We start from the raw sequence: 25,253 nt of genomic DNA on the forward strand, positions 1-25,253 counted from the left end.
GCCCCCTCAAACACACACACACACACACACACACACACACACACACACACACACACACACACACACACACACACACACACACACACACAAATTCACACACTCACACACACCTGGACTCCGGGCCGGAACGACAATGTGTGTTACAATCCCTCCTCTCTCTCTCTCTCTCTGTCTCCTCCCACTCTCTCTCTCTCTCTCTCTCTCCTCCCTCCACTATCTCTCCGTCTCTCTCCCTTGCTACTTCACTGAAGGCTTTCTGGGACAGAAGACAGGATAAGCCGGAAAACATGTGGACACCTCACACACACGCACAGACACACACACACAATCGCATCTCCCCGCTATCTCTCCTTTAGCTGCCTCACATCCCTTTCTCCACCCAAGGGTGGTGGTCGAGGAGAGACTGGTGTTGTCTACAACTTCTTCACCTCACGATGAATCCCAGGTTTCCCACTTCCTGTTTGTTTGTTTGTTGCCTTGTTTGTTGCCTTGTTTGAGGGGTGAAGATGCTATAGCTTTCATACCACCACCACCATGGAACCTTGGAGATCTTTAATGCTTGCAACCCCCCCCCCATCTCCAACCCCTACCTACCTAACCTGAATGGCCTGTTTAGCTGAGCTGTTTGGTGATGGCATGGGGTATGTGTGTGACGTTTCAAGACTTATGTGCCTTTCCATCACAGCAATGTCCAATAGAACTGTTGGTGGGCTCTAAGGAATGTTTTTCTTTTTTTTCCCCCTCATTTCGAAAAAAGGCTTTTCCAAATACTTATAATTTACTTACCATGATGATTGATGATGAAAACATTGACTATGACGTTGTCAGCCAAACATAAATCTGCAAGCGGATATTTCCCAAAAACGTAAAGCTTCTGTCTTAGCTACTCTGTTTCATCTGCAGCTGGTTTTACACATTAGCATTTGAGTGTCAAGACACCGTTGATGAGCAGCTACACGAAAGATACATGACCTTTTACAAAGCAGTTAAGCGGTTGGAGCAGTTGACTCAGCGACGGTTGGTAACCGGTCTGATACGCTCTTGATTTACCTGTACTACGCTATTAGCAGCTCGTCAAATCTCATTGCTAGTTCAACACTTTGGTTTGGTTTGGATGAACTGCCTTTAAATGTTTTTTTTGTTTGCTTGTTTGTTTGTTTGTTTCAGTTATTCAGGAAGAGTTTTGTTTTCTATTTTTAATTTGATGTTTATTGCATTTTGAAGGACGCTTTCTGCACTTTGCGTTTCTATATGTGAGTCACTTCAGCCCAAAAAATATCTCATAAAGGCGTTACAGATATCGGTCAACAGCATCCACTCAAAGCGTTTAGCTGCTAAATTATTTTGAATTGTCTATGGCTCCTTACTTACATAATTGTCTCTTGTCTCTAGAAAAGGAAGGCTCCTGCAGGATAAAAATGATGTCGAGATGACTTTTGGTCTTAACTCTAATTAGTTGTAAGGTGCACTTGTAAGAAGAACAGATGTGACCCCTTTGCCTGAAAGGGACCTATTAATTATATGTTCTCTATGTAATAATTATTTTGAAAAGTATATATTTTCTAACAACTATAATTACGAGCTTAATGGTATTTTTATTTACGCAAATGGGCTGTGATTCTTTTAAAATGTGTTTTGTTTCTGTGATTTTACTTGAAAACTGGGTATCACCCCTTTTGAAAGCCTACTCACTCCCAAGACGGAGTGCTGTCTTATCAAGACTCGTCTTATGGAATGCCTTCAAGGGAAGTTAGGGCGAGTGATCAAATGTGCATAGCTTTCGTTTTATTTCACGTTGTGTCTCGTTCTTTTTCTCGTCCAAATTTTAGATTTTTTTTTATTTCGCCTGACAGCAATTCAGAAAAACAAAATTTGGATGTCAGACGTATGAAGAACACAATGTATTAAGTTTCCAATTACAGTTCTGTTTTTGTTTTGTCGTTGTTTTTTCTACTCCAGGCTCTTAAATATGCTGATTAATCAGCAAGAAGGAAAAATCCATGGCTGTCTACCAAATTCAGTGATCTTGAAACAAGTAGTTTTGGAGCCTCTGTACACTACAGGTTCGGTGAAAAGTGAAAAACTAAGTTTTTAAAAGTGTATGCTTGTCAACACTACAATAAGAAATAATTCTCAAGTGATTTATTTTATTTGGTCGTGGTAGTAATTTCTAGTAAAGAACGTGAGATAGGGTATCAGATAGAATATGTATAGTTCTACAGAAACATCTATTTATAACTTCAGAAAACGATGTACATTGAATTGTGACTATATATATTTTTATTATTATTTGACGTGTGATGGAGTCAGTTCAGTTCACTATAATGTTGCGCTTGTAGTGATGAAAAGATGCACGTTCCAGTGAGCTCTCATTGCGAATTAAAGCTTGGGATGATGCTTCCCTCTGCTGGTCAGGAAGGGGAAAACTGTGACAGGAGCATCGATATGTTGCTCTGATATTGAATAGGTTCAATATTACTGACCGAGGAAGCTTTGCTTATGCGCTACTGCGTAGACAGCGATCGTATCCTTAAAAATGAAGAGAATTAGAAAGAAATAACCCGTCTTATGAATTCAGTGTGTTCACTGCTTATGTAAGTTATGGAGAGACGCATGTAAATGGTAAGCCTACTGACGAGCTAAGGTCAAATTCCTGTTGACGGAGCGCAACTGGTGAGCAGGTTGAGACTGAAGTTTTTGACCCATCGTTCACAAGAGCAAGGGAAGGTCTCTCTGAAGTGACTTTGGAGGTTCTGACTGGTGGTGTTGCATGCATGCACCACATACGTATATGACAGGTTTGTGTACAGATACAAGAACAATTTAACTAATGAACCAGTTAAACCATTAACAAACATCTGGTACATGCCAGATATGCATATAAAGGGAAGGTCGGTATGTTTTTTTTTTTTTTTGTAATTCATGTTCGTGTAGAAAGTTCAGGGAGACCATGTAAACTTGGGTTAAAAAAAAACAAAAACAAAAAAGTTTTGTGTATATATTTTATTGTAATAATAATTGTTATTATAGTGTCTTTTTTTCATGATGTATTATGCTCTTTTTTCTGAGATTGGAGAGTGACATTTATCAATAACAACAATAAAAGACTATGTTGTATTTCAATAATGCTGTCTGCTCTTCTCTACTGGGGGGGGGGTCGGTATTGAACAAAAAATAAACAGGTAAAACCACAATATATGCACAGGGCTGCAGCATGCATTTTAGAAGTCACTGCACAACACTTGGACAGATATTTGTCGGAGTACAGTAACCTATGATCCTCGTACCCTCTTGTCTCCTTCCTGTCCTACTCTCTTTGACCTACCATGGCGACCTTTTTCAGATTTAACTATAGGAAATCAAAACACAGCCTCCAACTCAACCCGACCAACAGGAAGACAGCGGGATCCTCGCAGCATGGCGAGTGAACTAAATGGTGTCAGTTACCCGAAATGTAACTTCAAGTGGGTGGGTGAAGATGGAAGCTGCAAGTTGTGTATGGGTGTTGGCTCATTAAAACACATTCTGATGCCCGCCTGTTGTCGCAAGATGGTTTGGTGCCTAAATTGACTTTACCCTAAACTGGGTTTTGCGTGTTGCAACTGTCACCAGCCAATTGGGCACTGCTGTGTACCCTGCGACCCTAAAGCTTACGACTGATACCTCCATATGTACACTACCAAACTAAATGATAAATGCCAGCATTATCTTCTCCCTTTCTGTTTCTCTCTCTCTCTCTCTCCTTTCATATCATATTGCTTATGCCTATAATAACACTGATAAAATAGCCAAATTGCCTACTGTTAAATCTTCTACCCAAATTTATCTCCCTATCTGTTTCTGAAATTGATGTCTACTAACATAAATGTTCTCTCTCCCTCATAGCATGTTCCAATCGCTGATGGAAGTGGAAACATTGCTCCTCACCCCCACCATTCCTCATCTATGGACAGCTGAACTCTACCCTCTCATTTTCTTCCTTTTCTTTCCCTACTAATCTAGACCATCTCCGCCATGGGACGCTGCTGTAGTCTCTCCACCTGGTCTACCTGGAGAAGCCCTCGGCCAATTGCACCCACCGCCACTGCATTGCCGTACACTTACTCTACCCCATACCCTATGCTAGCATTTATATACAATATACATTATTGCCACCACTGAAATGTTTCTCTGTCCCTACATCCCTTACCCCTGTAACGGTAACCCTATGAGTACAGTAAACTGGTCTTGCCTGTATCATGTATTTACCACCGGATGTCTGTATACATACTATGTCCAGCGACCAAATGCTGGCTGTGTTCAACCCTTGTTGTTTCCCTTCCCCTTCTGCCACACAACCCTCCCCCTTCCCACCTTCCTTTCTCCACCCGGCCGACCTCAAGCAGATGGGTCCCCCCTTATGTGCCGTGGTTCTGCTTAAGGTTTCTTCCTGCCTAACAGGGAGTTTTTTTCTTGCCCCTGTTGCCATTGTGCATGCACTAAGGGGGTTTAGGCTCTGTTAAGCGCCTAGAGGCAATTGTATTGTTATGGCGCTATATAAATAAAATTGAATTGAATAGACATTTCAATAGATGTTGTTGCAATATCCTTCAAGTTGCGCTGAATTTCATTGATGTTGTGGGCTGCTCTTTTGGGCTGCTGTATGTTCTGAATCTGTGAGGTAAATGTGCTCACTTTTTCATTATTATACTAAGGTGCATTTTTTTTGTCAGAATACATGCAACAACACAAAACTAATTTGTTCTTTCTTTAATGCATATACAGAATGATGCAAAATCAAATTCCTCGCAGATCTCAGCAGTAAGGCTTTTACCTTTGGGGGCGCGACAAACAGGCTTCCTTGTCTTTTATACTGTTTAAGGTTGTATAAAAACAAAAGTAAAAACCCCCTGGCTTTATCATGTGCTTTACTCAATGAAATGTGAGGCCTATTGAGAGAATAGAGATACCATGAGAATAACTTAATGGTGGGGTACAATTTACAGTCTGTTAACATTTAAGACATTTAAAATGCCTGCCATCATTTTGACTCCAGATCTCTAACTCATGTGGCTGAATCTCTGCTTACATTTACAGTGCAGTCTCTAGGTGCTCACTTTAAGCCTGAGGGACTGCCAAGGGAAATTCTATTATAGCAAATAGCCAATCAATCAAAAACATTGACAGCATTCTCAAGAAGGACCCAGCTCCTGACTCGGGTCTCCATTGCAAATGCATTGACACCTGCTCTGCAGGTCTGGGTATTTTATGTAGCTTCAATGGCCTTCAATCCAACATCAGATCTGTTGTTGCAGTCTTCCATAGAGAAGACGCTTCATATTTTTGTAGAACACTAGTTGTGGTAAATTGAAATTAGACCGCTAAAAGCATCACATGGGGAAAAAGCCTAAGAATTAGTGGGGAAAATATGACCTGTTTATCACTAAATGCAACGTGTAGTTTCGAATAAAACGGTAAATTAAATAGATTCATTGTTTACTTTCCGTGACATTAGACCTATTCATCAACAAGGATAGGCCTTACTATGTGGACATTGGAACTCATTTTTAAAACTTCATTTACAAAAGACATCGATACCCTGTTCAATAAATACTGTAGTTACAGCCTTGTTGTGTTTGGAAGGAAGGCCTACAACGGGTAGGAGAAAGGAAACTTGATTAAAAGTTAATTTAGATGTTAATGTTATGGAACAATCATGTGGATATGCTTACAGAACACAATACTGTTAATGGGCTTTAACATTAACAATGAGGGCATCTAAAATGAGTTGTTTGTGGTGAAATGAGTCACTATGAAATGCAGCGCACTACTGTCATCTAGTGGTGACAGGATGTTACGACAATGTTGTGATATCCACTTACAAATCAGATCACAATTAGCAACAGGAAATAACTGTGTGTGTGTGTGTGTATGTGTGTGTGCATAATGGCTGATCAGCCATATTGCTGAGGCCAGTCAGTAGTTCAGTAGTCTACTGCCTCCCTGCCCCACCCTCCCACTTTGCGGTGGTGTGATCCACTGCCTTGCCCCAGCCCAACGTGGGTCGTGGGGTAGTGAGAGAAGCGCTGAGACTGATCATTACTGTTGTTGGGGACTGAATTCCAGTAAGAAGGCTACTTTGGACAGGATGGCTTAGTTCAAATGAAGGCTATGTCAGACATTTCAAATAAAACATGTGGGCAGTGTCTCCCAATGCTTGAATGGTGTGCATTGAAATAATGTTATGGTCAAACACCCCACCCCCCCCCACCCAGATCAGACTCTTTACTAAACCAGATTAAATGTGATCAGACTCTATCCTAAAATAGATTAAATATGATCAGACTCTACTAAACCAGATTAAATATGATCAGACTCTATACTAAAGCAGATTAAATATGATCAGACTCTATACTAAACCAGATTAAATATGATCAGACTCTATACAGAACTACAGATGTGATGTTGAGTGCATATCTGTTTGTCTGTGGGTATGTGTGTGTGCGTCAGGAAGGAGTATATGTGTAATCTGTCGTGTGTGAATAAGTGTATGTGTTTCTATGTGTGTGTTTCTCAGTCTATCTTTGTCTATGTGTGTGTGTGTGTGTGTGTGTGTGTGTGTGTGTGTGTGTGTGTGTGTGTGTGTGTGTGTGTGTGTGTGGAAATGAGTCGGGTATGTGGGTACTAAAACAAGTAAGCAGTCAGAGTTAGGACAAACACAGACTCACACACACACACACACACACACACACACACACACACACACATAGACAAAGATAGACTGAGAAACACACACATAGAAACACATACACTTATTCACACACGACAGATTACACATATACTCCTTCCTGACGCACACACACATACCCACAGACAAACAGATATGCACTCAACATCACATCTGTACCTCACATACCTTTTAAAAGATATGTCACGTCAGTTTGTCATTTCTAAAGGATTTGTAAATCATCCCTCCCTCAATCATAGAAAGAACTAAAAGGGATGACACAAACATGAAATAAAATGAGTGACTGGTGAGTGAGTGAGTGACACACACACACACACACACACACACACACACACACACACACACACAGAGAGACAGATTCAAATTTGTTTCCCTATTTTATTCCCCAGCATATTTTGAACAGTTAAACTATGATTACAGTGATGCTTAATTAACCTTGATCTCCATAGCAGTATGTTTATCAACATGTAATAGACTCAATACTTATATGTTAATTATCATTAATATGTTCCATCACAGCATCACACAATGGTGTTTGAACAGGAGTGTGTGACTCTCTTCTGCAGACTCTGGTGTTCCTGCAGGATTAGGAGATCATGTGACCTGGCACAGGGACACTGAGGAGTTATAATAACTAACCCAAAACCCAGGATAGAGGGGCTCAGTGAATGTGGAGTGGAACGTGTGCAGGTGGGTGAGTGTGTCAGAGGAGACGCTGTAGAAGGACAGAGTGCCTGCTGGCCAGTCCAGGTACACTCCTACTCTGCTGGAGCGGGGGGAGGGGGCAGGTATGGCAGTACTCTTATTATTGTGCCTGGCATAGTAACTGTTACTAAAGCATTCCAGACTCCAGGACTTGTCATTCCATCCAAACCAGCTGTCACCACTCCCCCCTTTCTTCTCCATGCTCTTATATGCCACTGCTATAAAGGCACTACCACTCCACTCAGCCTCCCAGTAGCAGCGTTCAGACTGACCCTCTCTACACAGCACCTGATCATAGGAGTCAAATCTCTCTGGGTGGTCAGGATATGGCTGATCCTCACTCCCACCTGTCACCTTTCTGTTCCCCTCAGAGAGATTGAGTTTTCTGTGTGCTGTGTTTGGGTCCAGTGTGAGCTCACAGGCATCTGCAGACAAAAGGAGAGAACATCAGGATATGGGATAGGGAAGGGACTGTTCCACTGCACCCATCCACACACACACACACAGACACACAATCATACAGATGTTCAGATACACACATCTTCCTAAATGCACACAACCAAGTGCATGTTCAAACACACATACACACACCATCACACAGTGATAGGAGGAGAATGAGAAAAGTGTATATTTGTGTGTGTTTCTGTGTAAAAAATTCTGGGAGGAGAATTAGAAGTGTTTATATTTGTGTGTGTGAGTGCATGATTCAATGTACCTGTGTGCATGTGTGTCAAGAAGGCAACAGGGAGTATATGTGTAATCTCCTGTGTGTGTTTGTTTCAGTGTGTGCATGTAAATTCTTGTGATATTTGTGTGTGTGTGTGCCAGGAAGGAGTATATGTGTAATCTCTTGCGGTTGCGTGCGTGTGTGCGTGTGTGCGTGCGTGCGTGCGTGCGTGCATGCGTGCGTGCTTGTGTACGTGTACGTGTACGTGTTGGATAATGTGTGTGTGTGTGTGTGTATTTATGTCACTTTTTTTCTCCATATATACTGTATGTATTTATATTTGTGTGTATGTCTATGTGTGTGTGTGTGTGTGTGTGTGTGTGTGTGTGTGTGTGTGTGTGTGTGTATGTATGTGTGTGTATGTATGTGTGTGTGTGTGTGTGTGTATGTGTGTGTGTGCATATAGGTAAGCGTGTGTGTGTGTGTGTGTATGCATTTGGTAAGTGTGTGTGTGTGTTTGTGAGTCTACGTGTATAACGGTGTGTGTGTGTGTACGTGTATGGCTGTGTGTGTGTGTGTGTCTCTCTATGTGTATGTTTGTGTTAGATAATGTGTGTGTGTGTGTGTGTGTGAGAGAGAGAGAGAGAGAGAGAGAGAGAGAGAGAGAGAGAGAGAGAGAGAGAGAGAGAGAGAGAGAGAGAGAGAGAGAGAGAGAGAGAGAGAGAGAGAGAGAGAGAGAGAGAGAGAGAGTGAGTGAGTGAGTGAGTGAGTGAGTGAGTGAGTGAGTGAGTGAGTGAGTGAGTGAGTGAGTGAGTGAGTGAGCGTGTGTGCGTGTGTGCGCGCGTGTGTGTGTGTGTGTGTGACAGGAAGGAGTATACATGGAATCCTTTGTGTTTGAGCGTATGTGAATCTGTGTGTGTGTGTGTGTGTGTGTGTGTGTGTGTGTGTGTGTGTTGGAGTATATGCATATAGGTAAGAGAGTGTGTGTGTGAGTGTACGTGCTTTCTTTTGTATTTGTGATATTTGTGTGTGTGGGTATCAGGAGGTAAACGTATGATCTTTCGTGTGAGTGTGTGTATGTATGCAAGTGAGAGAAAGTGCCTGTGTGTGTGTGTGTGTGTGTGTGTGTGTGTGTGTGTGTGTGTGTGTGTGTGTGTGTGTGTATCCTTCTGTACTTGTGACATTTGTGTGTATGTGTTTGTGTGCGTATGTGCATCCTTGTGTATTTGTGATATTTGTGAGTGTGTGTGTGTGTGTGTCAGGAAGGAATATATGTATAAGATATTGTGAGTTTGTTTCAGGAAGGAGTATAAGTGTAATATGTGTGTGTGAGTGTATATGTATATGTGTTTGTGCGTGTGTGTGTATGTGCATCCTTTTGTATTTGGGATTTTTGTGAGTGTGTGTTTGTGTGCGTGTGCGTGTGCGTGTGCGTGTGCGCGTGTGCGTGTGCGTGTGTGTGTCTGTGTGTGTCTGTGTGTGTCTGTGTGTGTCTGTGTGTATGCGTGTGTGTGTGTGTGTGTGGGTATGTGCATCCTTCTGTACTTGTGATATTTGTGTGTATGTGTTTGTGTGCATATGTGCATCCTTGTGTATTTGTGATATGTCTGTGTATAAGAATGTATCTGTTTTTGCATTCTTGTGTATATGTGATTTGTGTGTGTGTGTGTGTGAGAGCACATATCTCTATCTTTTTGTGTGTGTAGAGAAGGAGTATATGTGCAATATCGTGTGAGTGTGTGTCTTTCTCTCTATCTCTATCTCTGTTTGTGTTTGTTAATGTGTAAGTAGAAGATCAGGAAGCATATGTGTGATCTCTTGTGTGTGCAGGAATATATGTGAAATGTCTTCATTCACACACACACACACAAAAAACAAAAACACCACAATATGTCACACACACACTAGCAGGCAAGTAAAAACCTAAGGACACAACACACAAACTCAGGTGTGGATCCTTTCAGGTAAGCATCACAGACCAAACACTGCCAGGCTTGGTTCAGTAAGTGTCAGACATAAATTCTGTTCAGCTTTCACTGTCAGGATGGCACATGTCATGATAATCTTAAGGCAGTAAGCTGGCAGCTGTTTTCAGGGCCAGACCATGCAGTTGCTCAGCAACAGCTGTATGAGCTGGGAGTCGGCTTAATCACATTCATGTTTTCGAATTAAGAAAGCCAAATGGCATCAGAAAATGACCAAGTGAACAAAAGAAACATCAGCCTGATCACACACACACACACATGATCACATGCACTACTAAACCTACTGTATAAACATGTATACAACCTCTTTCTCTTTTTCATACACATCTCCACAATGTTTCCATGTGTTCATATACAATCATGTGTGTGTATTTTTTCAGGGAAAAATGAATAAAATCACTCACATTTTCTCGGTCCTGGTTTAATCCTGAGCTCTCCTCCATGGTCATACCTCAAAAAAGGAGGAGAGAAGAAAATACACTTGAGGCACAACGTATATAGTTTTGATTGATTACAATGATTCACTGATAACAAATCAACAGGACAAAAACAGTAACAAAAACAGTAAGATATTCCATAGCCTGGTTATTTTTTCTGTGATATTATTTCAGGACAGCGATCATATAGCTGTTCACAGACACACTGGACCCTTTTCAGTTTCCCCATCAACAAATCAGATCAACTAAGGGTTTCCACAGCAAACAAAGACAGCCATGTTAGAATGTGGTTCATTAGCTAGAGCTCAATATTTAACACCATCGTCGAAACCCACACTTACAGGCAAACTACTCATGGCCTTATCCCCTCCCTATGCAGCTGGATCAGGGACTTCCACCCTAGCAGACCACAATCTGTCAGCATTGGGCCTCTCTCCTCAAAGACACTAATCATGAACAATGGCTGCCCTTAAGATTGTGTGCTGAGCCCTCTGCTCTACACACTCTTCACACATGACTTCACTGCCTCCTATGAGAGCAACTCCATCATCAGGTTTGCTGATGACATCACTGTCATAGGCTTGATCACTAGTGATGATGAGACAGCGTACAGGAGTGAGGTGTCAAGCTGAGTGACATGGTGCCATAAGAACAACCTTTCCCTCAATGTCAGCAAAACTAAAGAGATGATTGTGGATATAAGGAGAAGGAACAGAGGACATCAGCACCAACATCATCAGTTACTTCACATAGACGGGTCTGCACTGGTGATGCACTGACCTCACATGGTCAAACAGTACAGACCAGCTGATCAAAGAAAGACCAGGAGCAGCTGCACTTCCTCAGAAAATTGAGGAGGCCGCCCAGTATCCTTATATACTTCTACAAGTGTGATATTGACAGTATGATAACAAACAGGCTGACAGTGTGGTGTGACAACAGCACTGCTCAGGACCACCAGAGAGTCATCAAGACAGCAGATAAGGAGCTCCACTCCCAACCCTGGAGCTCACTTACTACCGGAGAGTCTGCAGGCATAGTAAAGGACTGCAACCATCCCATGCTGTTGTGTCCCTGTGTGTGTTTCTGCTTGTTTACTGCTTGATTGCTCTTGTGTTTGCAGTTCCTTGTTTATGCGTGTAGGTGTGTGTGTGTGTGAGTGTGTGTGTGTGTGTGACACCAAATTGACAAAACCTCTGCCTGCTCATGTTTGAATGGGGTTCCATCCTTTGCAAACATTCTTCCAGTTTGTGAGACTCTAGACACTAGGCTAGACACTAGACTAGACAAGGCCAAAGCGTGCGGATTCAGACATGCCATTATCAATCTGTTTTAGACTAGATACTGTAAATGTTCTGTTTCCAAGTTTCATAGTCTTCTGTTTAATCAATTCTTTACATGTTTCATATTTCATGTTTCATATTTTTTGCCCCCAGTTCAAACTCTTTCTTTTGTACTTGCATCTGACCCTAGACAGGGGTGTGACACAAGCACAGATATTTTACCCAGTTTACCCAGACAGTCTGTCAGGTGGGGCTGCAGTGTGAGCAGTTCCTGCTGGAAGGAGAGAAGTGGAGAGGGGAAAAGGGAAGGGGGAATCGAAGGAGTGTAACAACACTGTTGCTATGGGCACCAGACACAACTGGATCCACCAACAGCATTGCTGGGAAGCTTTGGTTGAGACAGACGTCTGACAGCAGCACTGACTGCCATTAGCCCTGGCTGCAGCATGCTGTGACTGAGAGAAGATGAGGGGAATAGAAGTGGCTGCTGACTGGTGATACTAGCTGGACATGTGCTCCCATGACTTCTTGGAGTTTAGGAAGAGGAGCAACATGCACATTCATGTGGGAATAGAAAGAAGATGCAACCTCCCATAGTGTTCAAGACTAAGGCTACATCCACACTAGTACGTTTAAGCTTCAAAACAGTTACTATGTTTATGCCTGGCGCCTTCTCTACGCTACTGAGTGATAGAGAAATGTGAAACTCTAACACTCATACATTATTACATACATGATTAATGTCAATCACATGCCTTTGTGAGGTGATTAATTCATCAAGTTGTCCTTCTTTTCTGCCCTGCTGATACATTACGTTGCAAAAAGCATAGCAAGATGACCTAGGATGTGGGAGACCCACCACGTAGTTTTCTCTAGGACATACTTGTATGCCAGGACATACGTGAGACCAATGTGCATATTGAATACAATTATACTCTGTCCGAGGTAAACTTGAGGGTGAATTTTCACCTAACACTGGGTCTTAATAGTCACAACACTTTTGGAAACGATGATGCAGACACCCACGTTCGCTTCCTGATTGGGTCTTAAAAGTCGAGAAGACTTTTACCATCCCCTCCATTAGAAATCTCCCTTCAAACCCCTTGGGCCTTGGTGCCCTCATCAACAACCTGTGTCACGAACACCAAGAATCACCACTGTGTCCATTTTAGGAAGTGGAAGAAAGCCCACAGATAAATGGGGAGAAAAGCCAGTCTATCCTAGTCTGGGAAGTCCCGCCCCTCTTCTCCGGCCAATTTGATTTTGCCTCTGAAAAGGGTCTGGCAAAGATTGCACAGCCGTTCATTACAGCATTCTCAGGATCTCTGGGACCAATCACAAACTGGCTTTTGGCTACCTGGCGCGCCATTGGCGGATTTAAAATAACCACGTCTAGAATCAAAAGCGAAACCTAAGAGAAAAGCACAGCAAACTATAAACTGCTCTCGCGGCTGTCTTGGATGATTTCAAAGGCAAGTTTTCTTTGAAAATAGAACAGAAACTTGCTCTGAAACAATTCATACAGAAAAAATATGTGTTCGCTTTATTACCGATCGTTGTATCGTTGTATAGTATCGTTGGTCTGATTGGTTAAAGGCGTGTCCAATTACGTGAGTGAAGTGGACCTCCATTTAGTAGTTTGCCAGACTAACTGAGCAAATGAAATGCAGTGAAGGGGCGGGGAATTCCCAGACAAAGTCTATCCAGAATATGTCACCTAAAATCTAAATATTATTTACACCCAAATTAACACCCAGCACTCACCTGAAAGCCTCTAGTTTACAGTTGGGATCATTCAGTCTTTCTGTGAGCTCTCTGACCCCTGAGTCTCCTGGGTGATTGTAGCTCAGATCCAGCTGTTTCAGGTAGGAGGGGTTTGATTTGAGGGCAGAGGCCAAGAAAGAACAGCCCTCATGTGTGATGAGACAACCAGACAGTCTGAAACAAGAGATAATCTTTCCTCATTATTATAGAAGGGAAATGCATTAGAGGTATGTACGGTATTCGTTAATTCAACTATTTTATTCAGGTATTTTGTCAGTCAAAATCCTACACATTTATTTATGTAAAACAAATGATGGTAACACTTTTTATGAAGCCTAGCTTTATAAGGCCCTATAAGGGCATTATAAGGGCCTTAATAATGACTTATAAAGTAGCTTTATGTCATTATAGCAATCATTATAATTATGTATAATCTCTTCACAATGATTCATAACCAACTTTATGAAACATTATATCAGTTAATTAAAAATGGTTATAATTTAAGACGGAATAATGCATTATAAATATGTGATCGTCAGTCTGTGTCAGTTAGACTTTCTATGACGCCTGCATTTATATGGCCCTATAAGGGCATTAATAATGCCTTTAAAAAGTAGCTATAAGTTATTGTAGCACTCATTGTAACTATGTATAATGTCTTCACAATAATAAGCACTCATAACCACCTTTATGATACATTATGTCAGTTAAATATAAATGGCTATAATCTTAGACAGAATGATTCATTACAAATATGTGATCATTAGTCTGTGTATCTGTCAAATGTCAAACGGGGATTAACTATTAAAACTAACAAACACAGAAACAAACTCAGGATTGCAAATGTACAGAGTCCTAATCTGCTTCACTCACGATAGGGCACTGTTGTGTTCTGCAATACTGTTCTATATTGTGCTACCACTAGGAGGCACTGTTCCATAATTAATGCTAGCTAATTTACGTACATAGAGCAGAAGAAGAGTGAACCTCAATGCTACTAGTCACATACTTTCATGCTGCTGACAGTTCTCAGTAAAGAGTGTTAAGATCATATACGGCACAAGACAGTCAAAGGAGACTTGGAGTCGTGAGAACGGAGCTCTTGATAATGGCGTGGGATCCCGATGGCACGGCCCTTGCTGAAGTGGAATTCAGCAAACAAGAACGTGCTGAGGTGGAACCCATCGGACACGAAGAGGGTTAACACATAACCATTTATAATTAACTGATATAATGTATCATAAAGGTGTATAATGTCATCACAATGACTTTTAACCATAGTTATAATGATTGCTACGATGACTGATAGCTACTTTATAAGGCATTATTAAGGCCCTTATAATTCCCTTATAGGCCTTATAAAGCTAGGCTTCATAGAAAGTGTTACCCAATGTATTGTAAGAGAAGATAAATCAATAACAACATTCATAAATGGAGCTATTAAAAACTAGCTGATGATGAATCCCAAGATGTTGAAGAACAAAACGTTTCCAGAGATTCCATTCAGAACTAAAGTCATATTATTCTACTCAGATGCCTTTATCTTTTTTTAGCATTAGAAGTAGGGTAAGCAGATAGGTCCATGTATCTTCTGGCCAACCGATTTTCGTTTTAAAACCAGGAAATGGAAAACGGATAACGAGCCGTCTTCCGTCTCCCGTCTCGGAGTCGGAAAATGGGAAACGAGGAACGAACCTATTTCCCATTTCCCATTTCCGATTTCAAAACGTTTCGAACGTTTTCTGTGGTTCGTGTGCATGGTTATGAATGGAAATTCGGGTAAATAAAAACAGGGGCAATTTTCCATCACTGATTTTGCATTAATATGACCCGGGACTGGTTCTGTGACAAGGGCCTAGACGCTCGTAGAGAGTCAGTTGATGGTGCATCTTTGGCGGACACATATTTCTAACATCCCGGTGCCTGTGGAGGTTGAAAACAAGGGCCTGGAAGCTCGTAGAGAGTCCGTGGATGGTGCTCTGTCCTCGGACACATATTTTTGACATCCCGGTGCCTGTGGAGGATGAAAACAAGGGCCTAGAAGCTCGGGGCCAGTCAGCTGATGGTGCACTGTCCTCGGACACATTATCTTCACATCCTGGTGCCTGTGGACGATGGAGACAGGGGTCTTGCAGCTCGGGGCCAGTCCGCTGATGGTGTAGCCTACTATTCTCGGACACTTGTTGCTTACAACTTCATCAACGGTAGCCATGATTAACAGACACTGACAAAAGACATCAAGTTCCGAGTCATATTAATGCAAAATCAGTGATGGAAAATTGCCCCTGTTTTTATTTACCCCGAATTTCCATTCATAACCACGCACACGAACCACAGAAAACGACCCGTTCCCCGTTTGGAAAATAAATGGGAAATGGGAAATAGGTTCGTTCCTCGTTTCCCATTTTCCGACTCCGAGACGGTAGACGGGAGACGGCTCGTTGTCCGTTTTCCATTTCCTGGTTTTAAAACGAAAATCGGTTGGCCAGAAGATACACGGACCCAGATATCTGTGTGTTCCTGAATGTGCCATTTATATCTGTGTGCCTCTGTGTTTCTCCGTGATAAGGACTGGGGTGTTTTAGTTATGATGTCATACGTTTGGCCCATGTGATACGAACTCTGTGATGAACACTCCTCTCCCTTCAACTGATAAAATATTAACAGTTTTTTCCAATAATATTCACACTTGTCTCAATACCATGCCCACTTCTTCAAATCTCTTCACAGACACACACCTCAGAACATTAGTTAACCATTGTTGCCAAACAACCACCAAAACACTTCATACTTCACCCAAAAGTGACTCATGCTGCCATAACTATAGCATATGCTCTCTCCCATTAAACTAGGCAACTTAGTGTTGCATTGCAAAAGGAAAGAAAAACGTATGACACCCCGTATATTTTGTAATACAAACTAAAACAGTTAATATGAAATGTAGCTCCATGCTAAATTCTCAGTGGTATACTATAGTGTAATGAGTGCGCATGCGCGAAGGTTCAGACTTGAAGTTATACTAGTAAATGGTCAACCTTATGCCTTGGTCTCTGGTCCATTCATTACTGATATAAGTATTATAAAGTACAAGACATGGTGTCAGACGTAGTCGTCCCCGCCTCTGAGAATATTGCAACAATTCAACGCAAGTGACCGGAATGTTCCGAACAGTTTGACTACGTGAAGAAAAAAAAAAAAGAAGAAGAACTTTTGAATTCGCCTAGTGAACTAGCAGAGCTAACGCTAACGTGATACTACACTGGAGAGGAGCGTTCAAAGGTAAACCAGAATGGATTCTCTTTTTTCAATAAGTCCGCCAGAAGCTTTTGACTTTGGAGACTTTGGAAGTTGGCCTAATTGGATCCGACGTTTTGAAAGATTCCGCATTGCAGCAGGACTCAATGCAAAGAGTGAAGAGTATCAAGTTAACTCGCTAGTTTACACCATGGGAAACATGGCGGATGACGCTCTGATCACGTTAGCACTGTCGGAGGAGGACAAGAAAAAGTACGACAAAGTAAGGCAAGCTTTTGATAAACATTTCATATGCAAGCATAATGTGATCTACGAAAGAGCTAAATTCAACAAACGTAGCCAGGAGCCTGGTGAGACGGTTGAAGCGTTTATTACTGTTGTGCATAAACTGGCTGAGCATTGTCAGTATGGAATTCTCTAGGCATCAGAGACCATATACTTTCAGAGAAGTTACAGCTAGATTCCGAGTTGACTCTCGTGAAAGCTATCACAAAAATCCGTCAAAGTGAGGAAATTAAAAAGCAACAGCCTGCATTAAGACAGAGTAGCATGGAAAGCACGGATGCAAACATGGATGCCGTTAGATTCAAGTTCAAACAGAAATACTCTCCACACGGAAAAAGTGGTTTTAAACCAAAGGAAAGAACAGTGCAAAATTATGCAAATGCTACATGTGGCAGATGTGGAAGAACACATGAAAACACACTGAATGCATGTCCCGCGCGCACTGCTGAGTGCAAGAAATGTAAGAAAAGGGGGCATTTTGCAGCTGTCTGCAAAACTAAAATGAGAGTGGAGGAAATCAAGGAAAGTGACTTGGATGGCAGTGTAGAGACATTGTTCCTGGGCACAGTAAATTGTACAAAATCCAGCACATTCTGGCAGAAGTCGGTCACAGTGAATGGTCAGCAGATGACGTTCAAGTTGGACACGGGCGCTGCAGTGACAGCTATCCCAGCACATTTGTACTCGCAAAAGCGACATGGAAAGCTGTTACCGACAACCAAAAGACTGTGTGGACCAAGTAACACTCCCATAGAGGTGAAGGGACATTTTACTGCCAATATCGAACACAATGGAACTGTAGCGAAGCAGCAGGTCTATGTTGTGCCAGGCTTAGTGACACCTTTGCTTGGCTTACCAGCGATACAGGACCTCTGCCTGCTCAGCCCAGTGCAAGCCATCTCAACAGCTGAGGTAAGCTACAAAGAACAATATCCCAGAGTTTTCAGTGGCTTAGGTAAGCTAGAGGGAGAATATAAGATTAAATTAAAAGAAAATGCCACTCCCTTTGCCCTCGCTGTGCCACGCCGTGTGCCATTGCCATTAAGGGGAAAAGTTCAAGAAGAGTTGAAAAGGATGGAGGAAATGGGTGTCATTTCTCCCATAGAGGACGCTACAGAATGGTGCTCCGGAATGGTTGTAGTACCAAAACCTAATGGGAAGATTAGGATATGTGTCGACCTCACTCGCCTGAATGAAAATGTGTGCAGAGAGCGACATATTCTTCCAGCCGTTGACGAGACACTAGCTAAGCTAGCTGGAGCTAGAATTTTTTCCAAGCTGGATGCCACTGCAGGCTTTTGGCAGGTGCCTTTGCACAAAGACTCAGCTCCGCTCACCACCTTCATCACACCGATAGGCCGTTATTGTTTTAATCGGCTTCCCTTTGGCATATCATCCGCACCAGAACATTTCCAGAAGCGATTGACGCAGATGCTTGATGGCCTGGAGGGAACCTTATGCCATGCAGATGACATCCTGGTGTTCGGTGCCACGCCAAGAGAGCATGATGACAGAGTGCATCAAGTATTGCAAAGACTGCAGCAGCGAGGCCTAACTCTGAATGACAAATGTCAGTTCGCAGTGAAGCAGGTAAAATTTCTGGGACACATTGTCAGTTCAGAGGGCATACGAGCAGATCCCGACAAGATCAGGGCGATTAGAGAGATGCCACCACCCAAAGATGTGGCTGACATAAAACGCTTCATGGAGATGGTCAACTATGTGGGAAAATTCTCCCCTAACCTCGCAGAGCTCACTGGGCCAATCAGAGAACTTCTGAAATCTGATAACATGTGGATGTGGGGAGCAGCGCAGAAGTGTGCCTTTGAAAAGGTGAAGCTCATCTACTGTTCTTGCCCAGTACAGTCCAGAGAAACAGACCAGGGTTTCACCTGATGCATCCTCTTATGGATTAGGAGGGGTCTTGTCTCAGCTTCAAGAATCTGGAGACTGGAGGCCAGTGGCTTTCATATCTCGCAGCATGACTGAAACAGAGCGCAGATATGCTCAAATTGAAAAGGAGGCCCTTGCTGTCACTTGGGCTTGCGAAAGATTTCAGACCTATATCCTGGGCCTACACTTTGTGATGCGAACTGACCACAAACCTTTAATCAGTCTTCTCAGCTCAAGGCCGCTGGATGACGTCCCGCCTCGTATAATGCGCTTCAGATTGAGACTCATGCGTTTTTCCTACTCCATTGTACATGTACCAGGGAAAAATCTTATCACAGCTGATGCTCTATCAAGAGCTCCGCTCCTGAGTACTGCAACAGAGGAAGACCTTGCGCTCCAGAATGACGTGACAGCTCAAATCAATGAGGTCATTCAGCAACTCCCAGCCACACCTGAGAAATTGCTACAAATAAGAAGAGCACAAGAAGAAGATCCAGTGTGTAAGCAGCTGTCCTCCCTGATCCACACAGGGTGGGAAAGAAACAGTTCTGCACCACAATTAAAGCACTTTTGGCAATACAGAAACGACCTGTTGATGGTGGATGGCCTGTTGATGAAAGGAAGGAGAATACTGATTCCAGCAAGCATGCAACCGGACATCTTGGACAAAGTTCACCAGGGTCACCAGGGCATGGTGAAATGCATGGCCAGGGCTCATGAAGCTGTGTGGTGGCCAGGGCTGACAAATCAAATCAGAGAGAAGGTACGTCAGTGTGAAATTTGTGCTAAAGAAAGCCAAAATGCCACAGAACCTCTGATGACCACACCCTTGCCATCACGCCCATGGGAAAGGCTAGCAGCTGACTTGTTTGAGTGGAAGAAGGGTCAGTATTTAGTAGTCATTGATTACTACTCACGTTACATTGAGGTTGCCAATCTCACAAGCACTTCAGCAACATCTGTGATTAACAAAATAAAAGCCATCTTCAGCCGCCATGGGGTGCCAGACACACTCGTCACAGACAACGGACCGCAGTTTGCTGCTGCAGAGTTTGCTGAGTTTGCTAAGGATTACAACTTTCAACATGTTACCAGTAGTCCCCGTTACCCACAAAGCAATGGGGAAGCTGAGCGTGCAGTAAAGACTGTGAAATCCTTGTTGCAGAAGAGTGAGGACCCTCACAAAGCGCTTATGGCGTACAGAGCAACTCCTCTTGCCCATGGAGTATCACCAGCACAGCTCCTGATGGGGCGCAACATCCAAACACCCCTTCCAGTCTGTCCAAGCACTCTCAAATCAGCATGGCCAGACTTGAGAGCTTTTGAGTTGAAAGACCAGGAGCTTAAGGGACAACAGGCAGAAGGATACAACAGACGACACAGAGCACGGGAGACACCACCACTCCAGCCAGGTCAGAGAGTTTGGATACGGAATGTACCACACACAGGAGTCGTCTCTGGCTCAGCAGGGACACCACGTTCATACGTTATCCAAACCTCAACAGGCAGTCTCCGAAGAAACCGTTCTTATCTGAAAGTGGTGCCTTCACCATCGGGAAGCCAGCCACACTCTTCCCTACACACCAGGGTTGGCAGAGAAGTCAAGCCTGTGCAAAGACTGAATTTGTAGTTTAGTGTTGTGAGTTTACACGGAGCAGAATAACCTCCAGACCACAACAGAGAGGATCAGGCAGTCCACCTACCTCTCAGTTAGGTTATGTACTGTGTTCATATGTTCATATGTCAAAAAAAAAAAAAGGAAAATGAGATGTGGAATGTATGTCTAGATATGTTTTGTGAAATGTGTGTCTAGATATGAGTTATAAAAATATGAAGTTCATTTAACTAGTTTATATGCTCATGTTTAGTATGTTAAAGGTGCCAGCTATACCCTGCCTTGTTGGTAAAATCAGCATTTGGCTTTAGTAACATATGATTTAAGTTTTCTATAAAGATCCTGAAAGTATCAGTTTAAAAGAGGGAGATGTAATGAGTGCGCATGCGCGAAGGTTCAGACTTGAAGTTATACTAGTAAATGGTCAACCTTATGCCTTGGTCTCTGGTCCATTCATTACTGATATAAGTATTATAAAGTACAAGACATATAGTACAAAAGAAACTGAGCAGGCACTTTTCTTTACCAGTGCAGTGAGTAAAACAACATCACATGAGACTATCACTAGAAGTGTCCTGCAGCCCTAATGCTGATCAGGGGTGAAATTATGAACTTCACATTTACAGTACCGCAACATTCTCCCTTGCCTTGATACTTTAGGAAAGAATCTTTAGCACAGCTTATTCAAACCTAAAATTCTCCATATACAATCAATATTTCAAGGCAAGCTGTTGCCATGACACCAAGAACAAACATTTGTGATATTTTGGTTTGCCTGTCACAATACTGTATACTGTATATCACTTTTGAGTGTGGCAAATGAGTGTGGCAAATGTACCCTGTGTATGCAACTTTGGACAAATATGTTTGTTACGGCTGCATTTTTGGGTCACTTTGTCTCATTGATAGCCCAAGACTTACATGTACAGCAGTAATGGTGGGGAAATGTCTTCAGCGACAACTACATCTATATTTTTCTCTTCATACATGTTGTAGGTACACCTGGAATTCATCCATTGCATATGGTTTAATCCTGAACCTACGTAAACAGCCTCTACTGTAAACCTTTAACCTGATGCCACTTGGACCACAAAGACCACTAGTTCCATGTATCTTTAGCCTCGCAACAAAGAGAATAGACAACGCATGGCAACAAATGTCTAATACTTCTCATTAGCCAGTAGCACACTGCTTACAGAGATTAACGCCTGGCTCACATGACAGGCATTGCTTTATGGATGCTTGATGGATGATGGAGGCCGTATCTGGCGCATTGGTGGTCATTGAATGCATTTTGTATCTAAGCAATGGAAAAGTATCCATAGTTTAGTTTGCATAAGTGTTTTGAAAAAGTGGACAAGTTGTGTGTGTTGAGACAAGTGTGAAAAGGAAAAAAAATGAAAAGTCATGTTTGTTCCCTGTCTAGTGTCTAGTAAGCGAAGGTGGTGAATCTTTATGTGAAGCCATGCGCTCTCTTACTTGATGCGCCCCATTATTCCTGATTTTTCTACCATTGCCTGACTGAGGTCTCCGTTCCTGTGGTATGAAATTACTAACTTATTTTGGTCTCCTTGGGGAGCCTCTCTATCTGAGAAATTTAAATTGATAAAAAAATGATTAACAGACCTTTACTACAAACAATACAAATGGGACACTTTGTATCAGTTATATTTAAGCATTAAACATGTTCTTACAGTAATGAATGAAAACACGTCATGATGATTTCTAGCTGGCTCTTGCTAGGCAGCGATTATACAAGTGCAAAAGTTTGGTAAAAAGTCTGCAACAATCCAAACCCACACTGATTGACTGGCGAATCCATACCATGGGTCAAAGTAATTGTAATTATCCCCTGAAGAAATATCACTTTGAGACAACACTCTGAATCCATTTACTAACCACCTACACCCAATCATTTTAGAATATGTGTTTAAACTTCATTACACCATAACAACTACTTAGTGTACCAGGAAACATTGATAGTTGGCAGGAGTGTCCTGTTACTTTCGGCCAAAATGCAGATGGTTTTGTATAGACAGAAGTGTGAACAGTTCATGGACAGCAAACTAATCTAGCACATGCATCAAAAGATCCAATCAGGAGTAATACTAGATACTAGAATGAGTCAAACACCAACCTTAGTTTCTGTAGTTTACAGTGAGGGCTACTTAGTCCTGCAGAGAGAAGCTTAACTCCAGAATCCTTTAGTTCACTGTTTGTGATGTCCAGTTCGGTCAGGTAGACCAATGACTGCAGGGCAGAGGCTACAGCCTTACATGATTCCTCTGTTCGCTTACAGTTAGCAAGACTGCATAGAGTGAGAGGTAAAGAGACAGAGAGTAGTTAAGAAAAAAAAAATCACATTTAAATAATACATGTCTGCTTGGAATTCTTTTTCATCACAAAATCCTCCATTTGCAGAAATTATAAACTTTGTAGCAATACAGCTTGACCGCTTCCTTTATAAATATGTCTTGCCCAATTTGGAGCAATGCTCTGTCGCTATCAAAGTCACTGTCTTGTTATAGGAAAACACATGTGTGAAAGGAAATAGTATGCATCAATGCCAGTGTGAGAGGATATACAGCAGACCACTCTTTTAGTTTACCACCACAGAGAACATGGAATAAAGCTTTGCAAACTTGTAGAGCCTCCTTCAAAATGTATTTTTGTGTCTTCAGTTCAGTGTGGATTCAATGCTATACACACACGGGCATGCACACACGAACAAGCACTTGTGTTTATGAAGATAGGCCTTTCTGAACAGTTTTACTGACTTCAGTGTCTCCAGTTGGCAGTTGGAGTTTCCAATACAAGAAAACAGCTTCTCTTCTGATGTTTGCAGATCACAGCCACTCATGTCCAAGTCACTCAGTTGAGAAACACAAAACTGCAAGACTGACAACACGACTGCACAGGAGCTGTCCTTGAGTCTACAGCAGATGAGCCTACAGAGTGGGAGGAAGCGGCTGTAAGAAACATGTCCTCTACACCTCTTCAATTTCCAAATAAGAAATACTAGTAAAGAGGGAAATGTGTGAAGAAATGGGTTATCTGTCCGACATCTTTTCTCTTAATATACAGACCTGACTTTGCAGTCTTGATTCAGTGGTTGATGGAGCAGTTCTCCTCCACTATCCTGAAGCTCACTGTCACTGATGTCCAGCTCTCTCAGGTGGGGGTTTGCCCCCTGAAGAGTCAAGGCCAAAAACCTTCCAGTCAGTTTACAGCCAGCAAGCCTGCAAAAGCCAAATTGTGTAACAGACCATCACAAATTGTGAAATCAGAGAGCAATTCTGCCTAGACTAAAACATTGATGTTGCTATTGTCTGGTTAACACAGTCTAAAGTTAACAGTATGCGCCTGTTAACACAGTGTACAATATTACTGACCTCAGTGTCTCCAGTTTACAGTTTGAACTCTGTAGAGCAGAGCCCAGTATTTCTCCTGACTGCTGCAGGTCAGTGTGACCGAGGTCAAGCTCTTTTAAGGGGGAGTTTGCAGACTGCAGAGCTAAGGAGACCATCTCAAATGAAATCTCTGTTAGCTTACAGCCAGCAAGTCTGCATAGAGTGAGAGACAGAGAGTAGAACATGGCATCAAGCTTTAATAAAAACATTACTGTACAAACGTTTAGAATGACACAGACAAAACTAGAATCTCTCAGGTCATTGTTCCTCTGGTCCAGCTGTAGCAGGCAGTTTAATGACTTCAGAGCACAGGCCACAATCTCACAGGATTTATCACTGAGTCTATGACCAGCTAGTCTGGAAGACAATCATCGACAGAACAGTATATATCACTTTAATTTTACAAAGCAAAAGTGTAGTGTAGTTATTCCTAAGTCCCCTCCCTGCATATGCATTTGTCTGTGCAGTACCTAATCATCATATACAAAAGTTTAGTAGTTGGAATTTGTGTGGGGCACATAAGAGCTAGCCTCATGGATATAATGTTGTCGTCTATCATCTCTCGTGTGAATGCTTCTTCAAATAATGTTCTACTGTTCTTTCAGGAAATTTAATTCATCACATCTTCAGTCTGCAAAATCTATCTTCAATTAGTCAGTAAAAAAAACTTTAGAGAACATACCGTAGTTCCTCCATTTTAAAGTAAGGATCCTTCAGTGTAGCAAATAACAGGTTCTTTGCCGATTCCCCAGGATAATTGCCGCTCACATCCAGCTCTTTCACACAGGAGGGGTTTGCCATCAGAGTCAAAGCCAGGCAAACATAACCGTCATCTGAGATATGACAATCAGAGAGCCTGAAAGAGACACACACAATTTCATACACAGAGAGGGAGAGAGAGAGTTGTGAGAAACATGCCCATCTTGGATATCAAGCCCAGTAAACCCCCAGGATACAGTCTGGATCACTTTACTTAAGCTTCTGGGCCTAGTTTCCCGATAACGACGTATCTTAACGGCCTACGTGGATTTTGGCGACATCATAGACTAATCATTGCCGTAAGTGCGGCGTCGGGAAACGGCTCTGCAATATCCCTCTTACGACCGATTTCAAGTCCTTTTTAGCGTTCGGGAAACTGGGCCCTGATTCATGATAGCACTGGCAATGATTGAGTTTATCAAAATCCCATCCTTATCTCTTACTACTGGACAATAGTTTAGATTTGGG

The 25,253-nt window shown here is 42.3% G+C and overlaps 1 protein-coding gene across 1 annotated transcript in view; it reads right to left on the reverse strand.

The window, feature by feature from the left end:
• Window positions 1–7,321: 7,321 nt before the first annotated feature.
• The window catches only part of LOC308368830 (NACHT, LRR and PYD domains-containing protein 3-like), a gene marked incomplete at both ends in the record, with an annotated part of 38,701 nt that continues 20,769 nt past the window's right edge, over window positions 7,322–25,253 (reverse strand). The window contains 5 exons of the mRNA XM_080843104.1: window positions 7,322–7,857; window positions 10,489–10,535; window positions 13,569–13,742; window positions 22,754–22,924; window positions 24,009–24,179. Of these exons, the coding sequence (XP_080699230.1) occupies window positions 7,322–7,857; window positions 10,489–10,535; window positions 13,569–13,742; window positions 22,754–22,924; window positions 24,009–24,179 (1,099 nt within the window). The remainder of the gene's footprint in view (window positions 7,858–10,488; window positions 10,536–13,568; window positions 13,743–22,753; window positions 22,925–24,008; window positions 24,180–25,253) is intronic.

The sequence above is a fragment of the Sprattus sprattus genome, assembly GCF_963457725.1.
Source record: "Sprattus sprattus genome assembly, chromosome: 1".
In the NCBI taxonomy this organism is placed as follows: domain Eukaryota; kingdom Metazoa; phylum Chordata; class Actinopteri; order Clupeiformes; family Clupeidae; genus Sprattus; species Sprattus sprattus.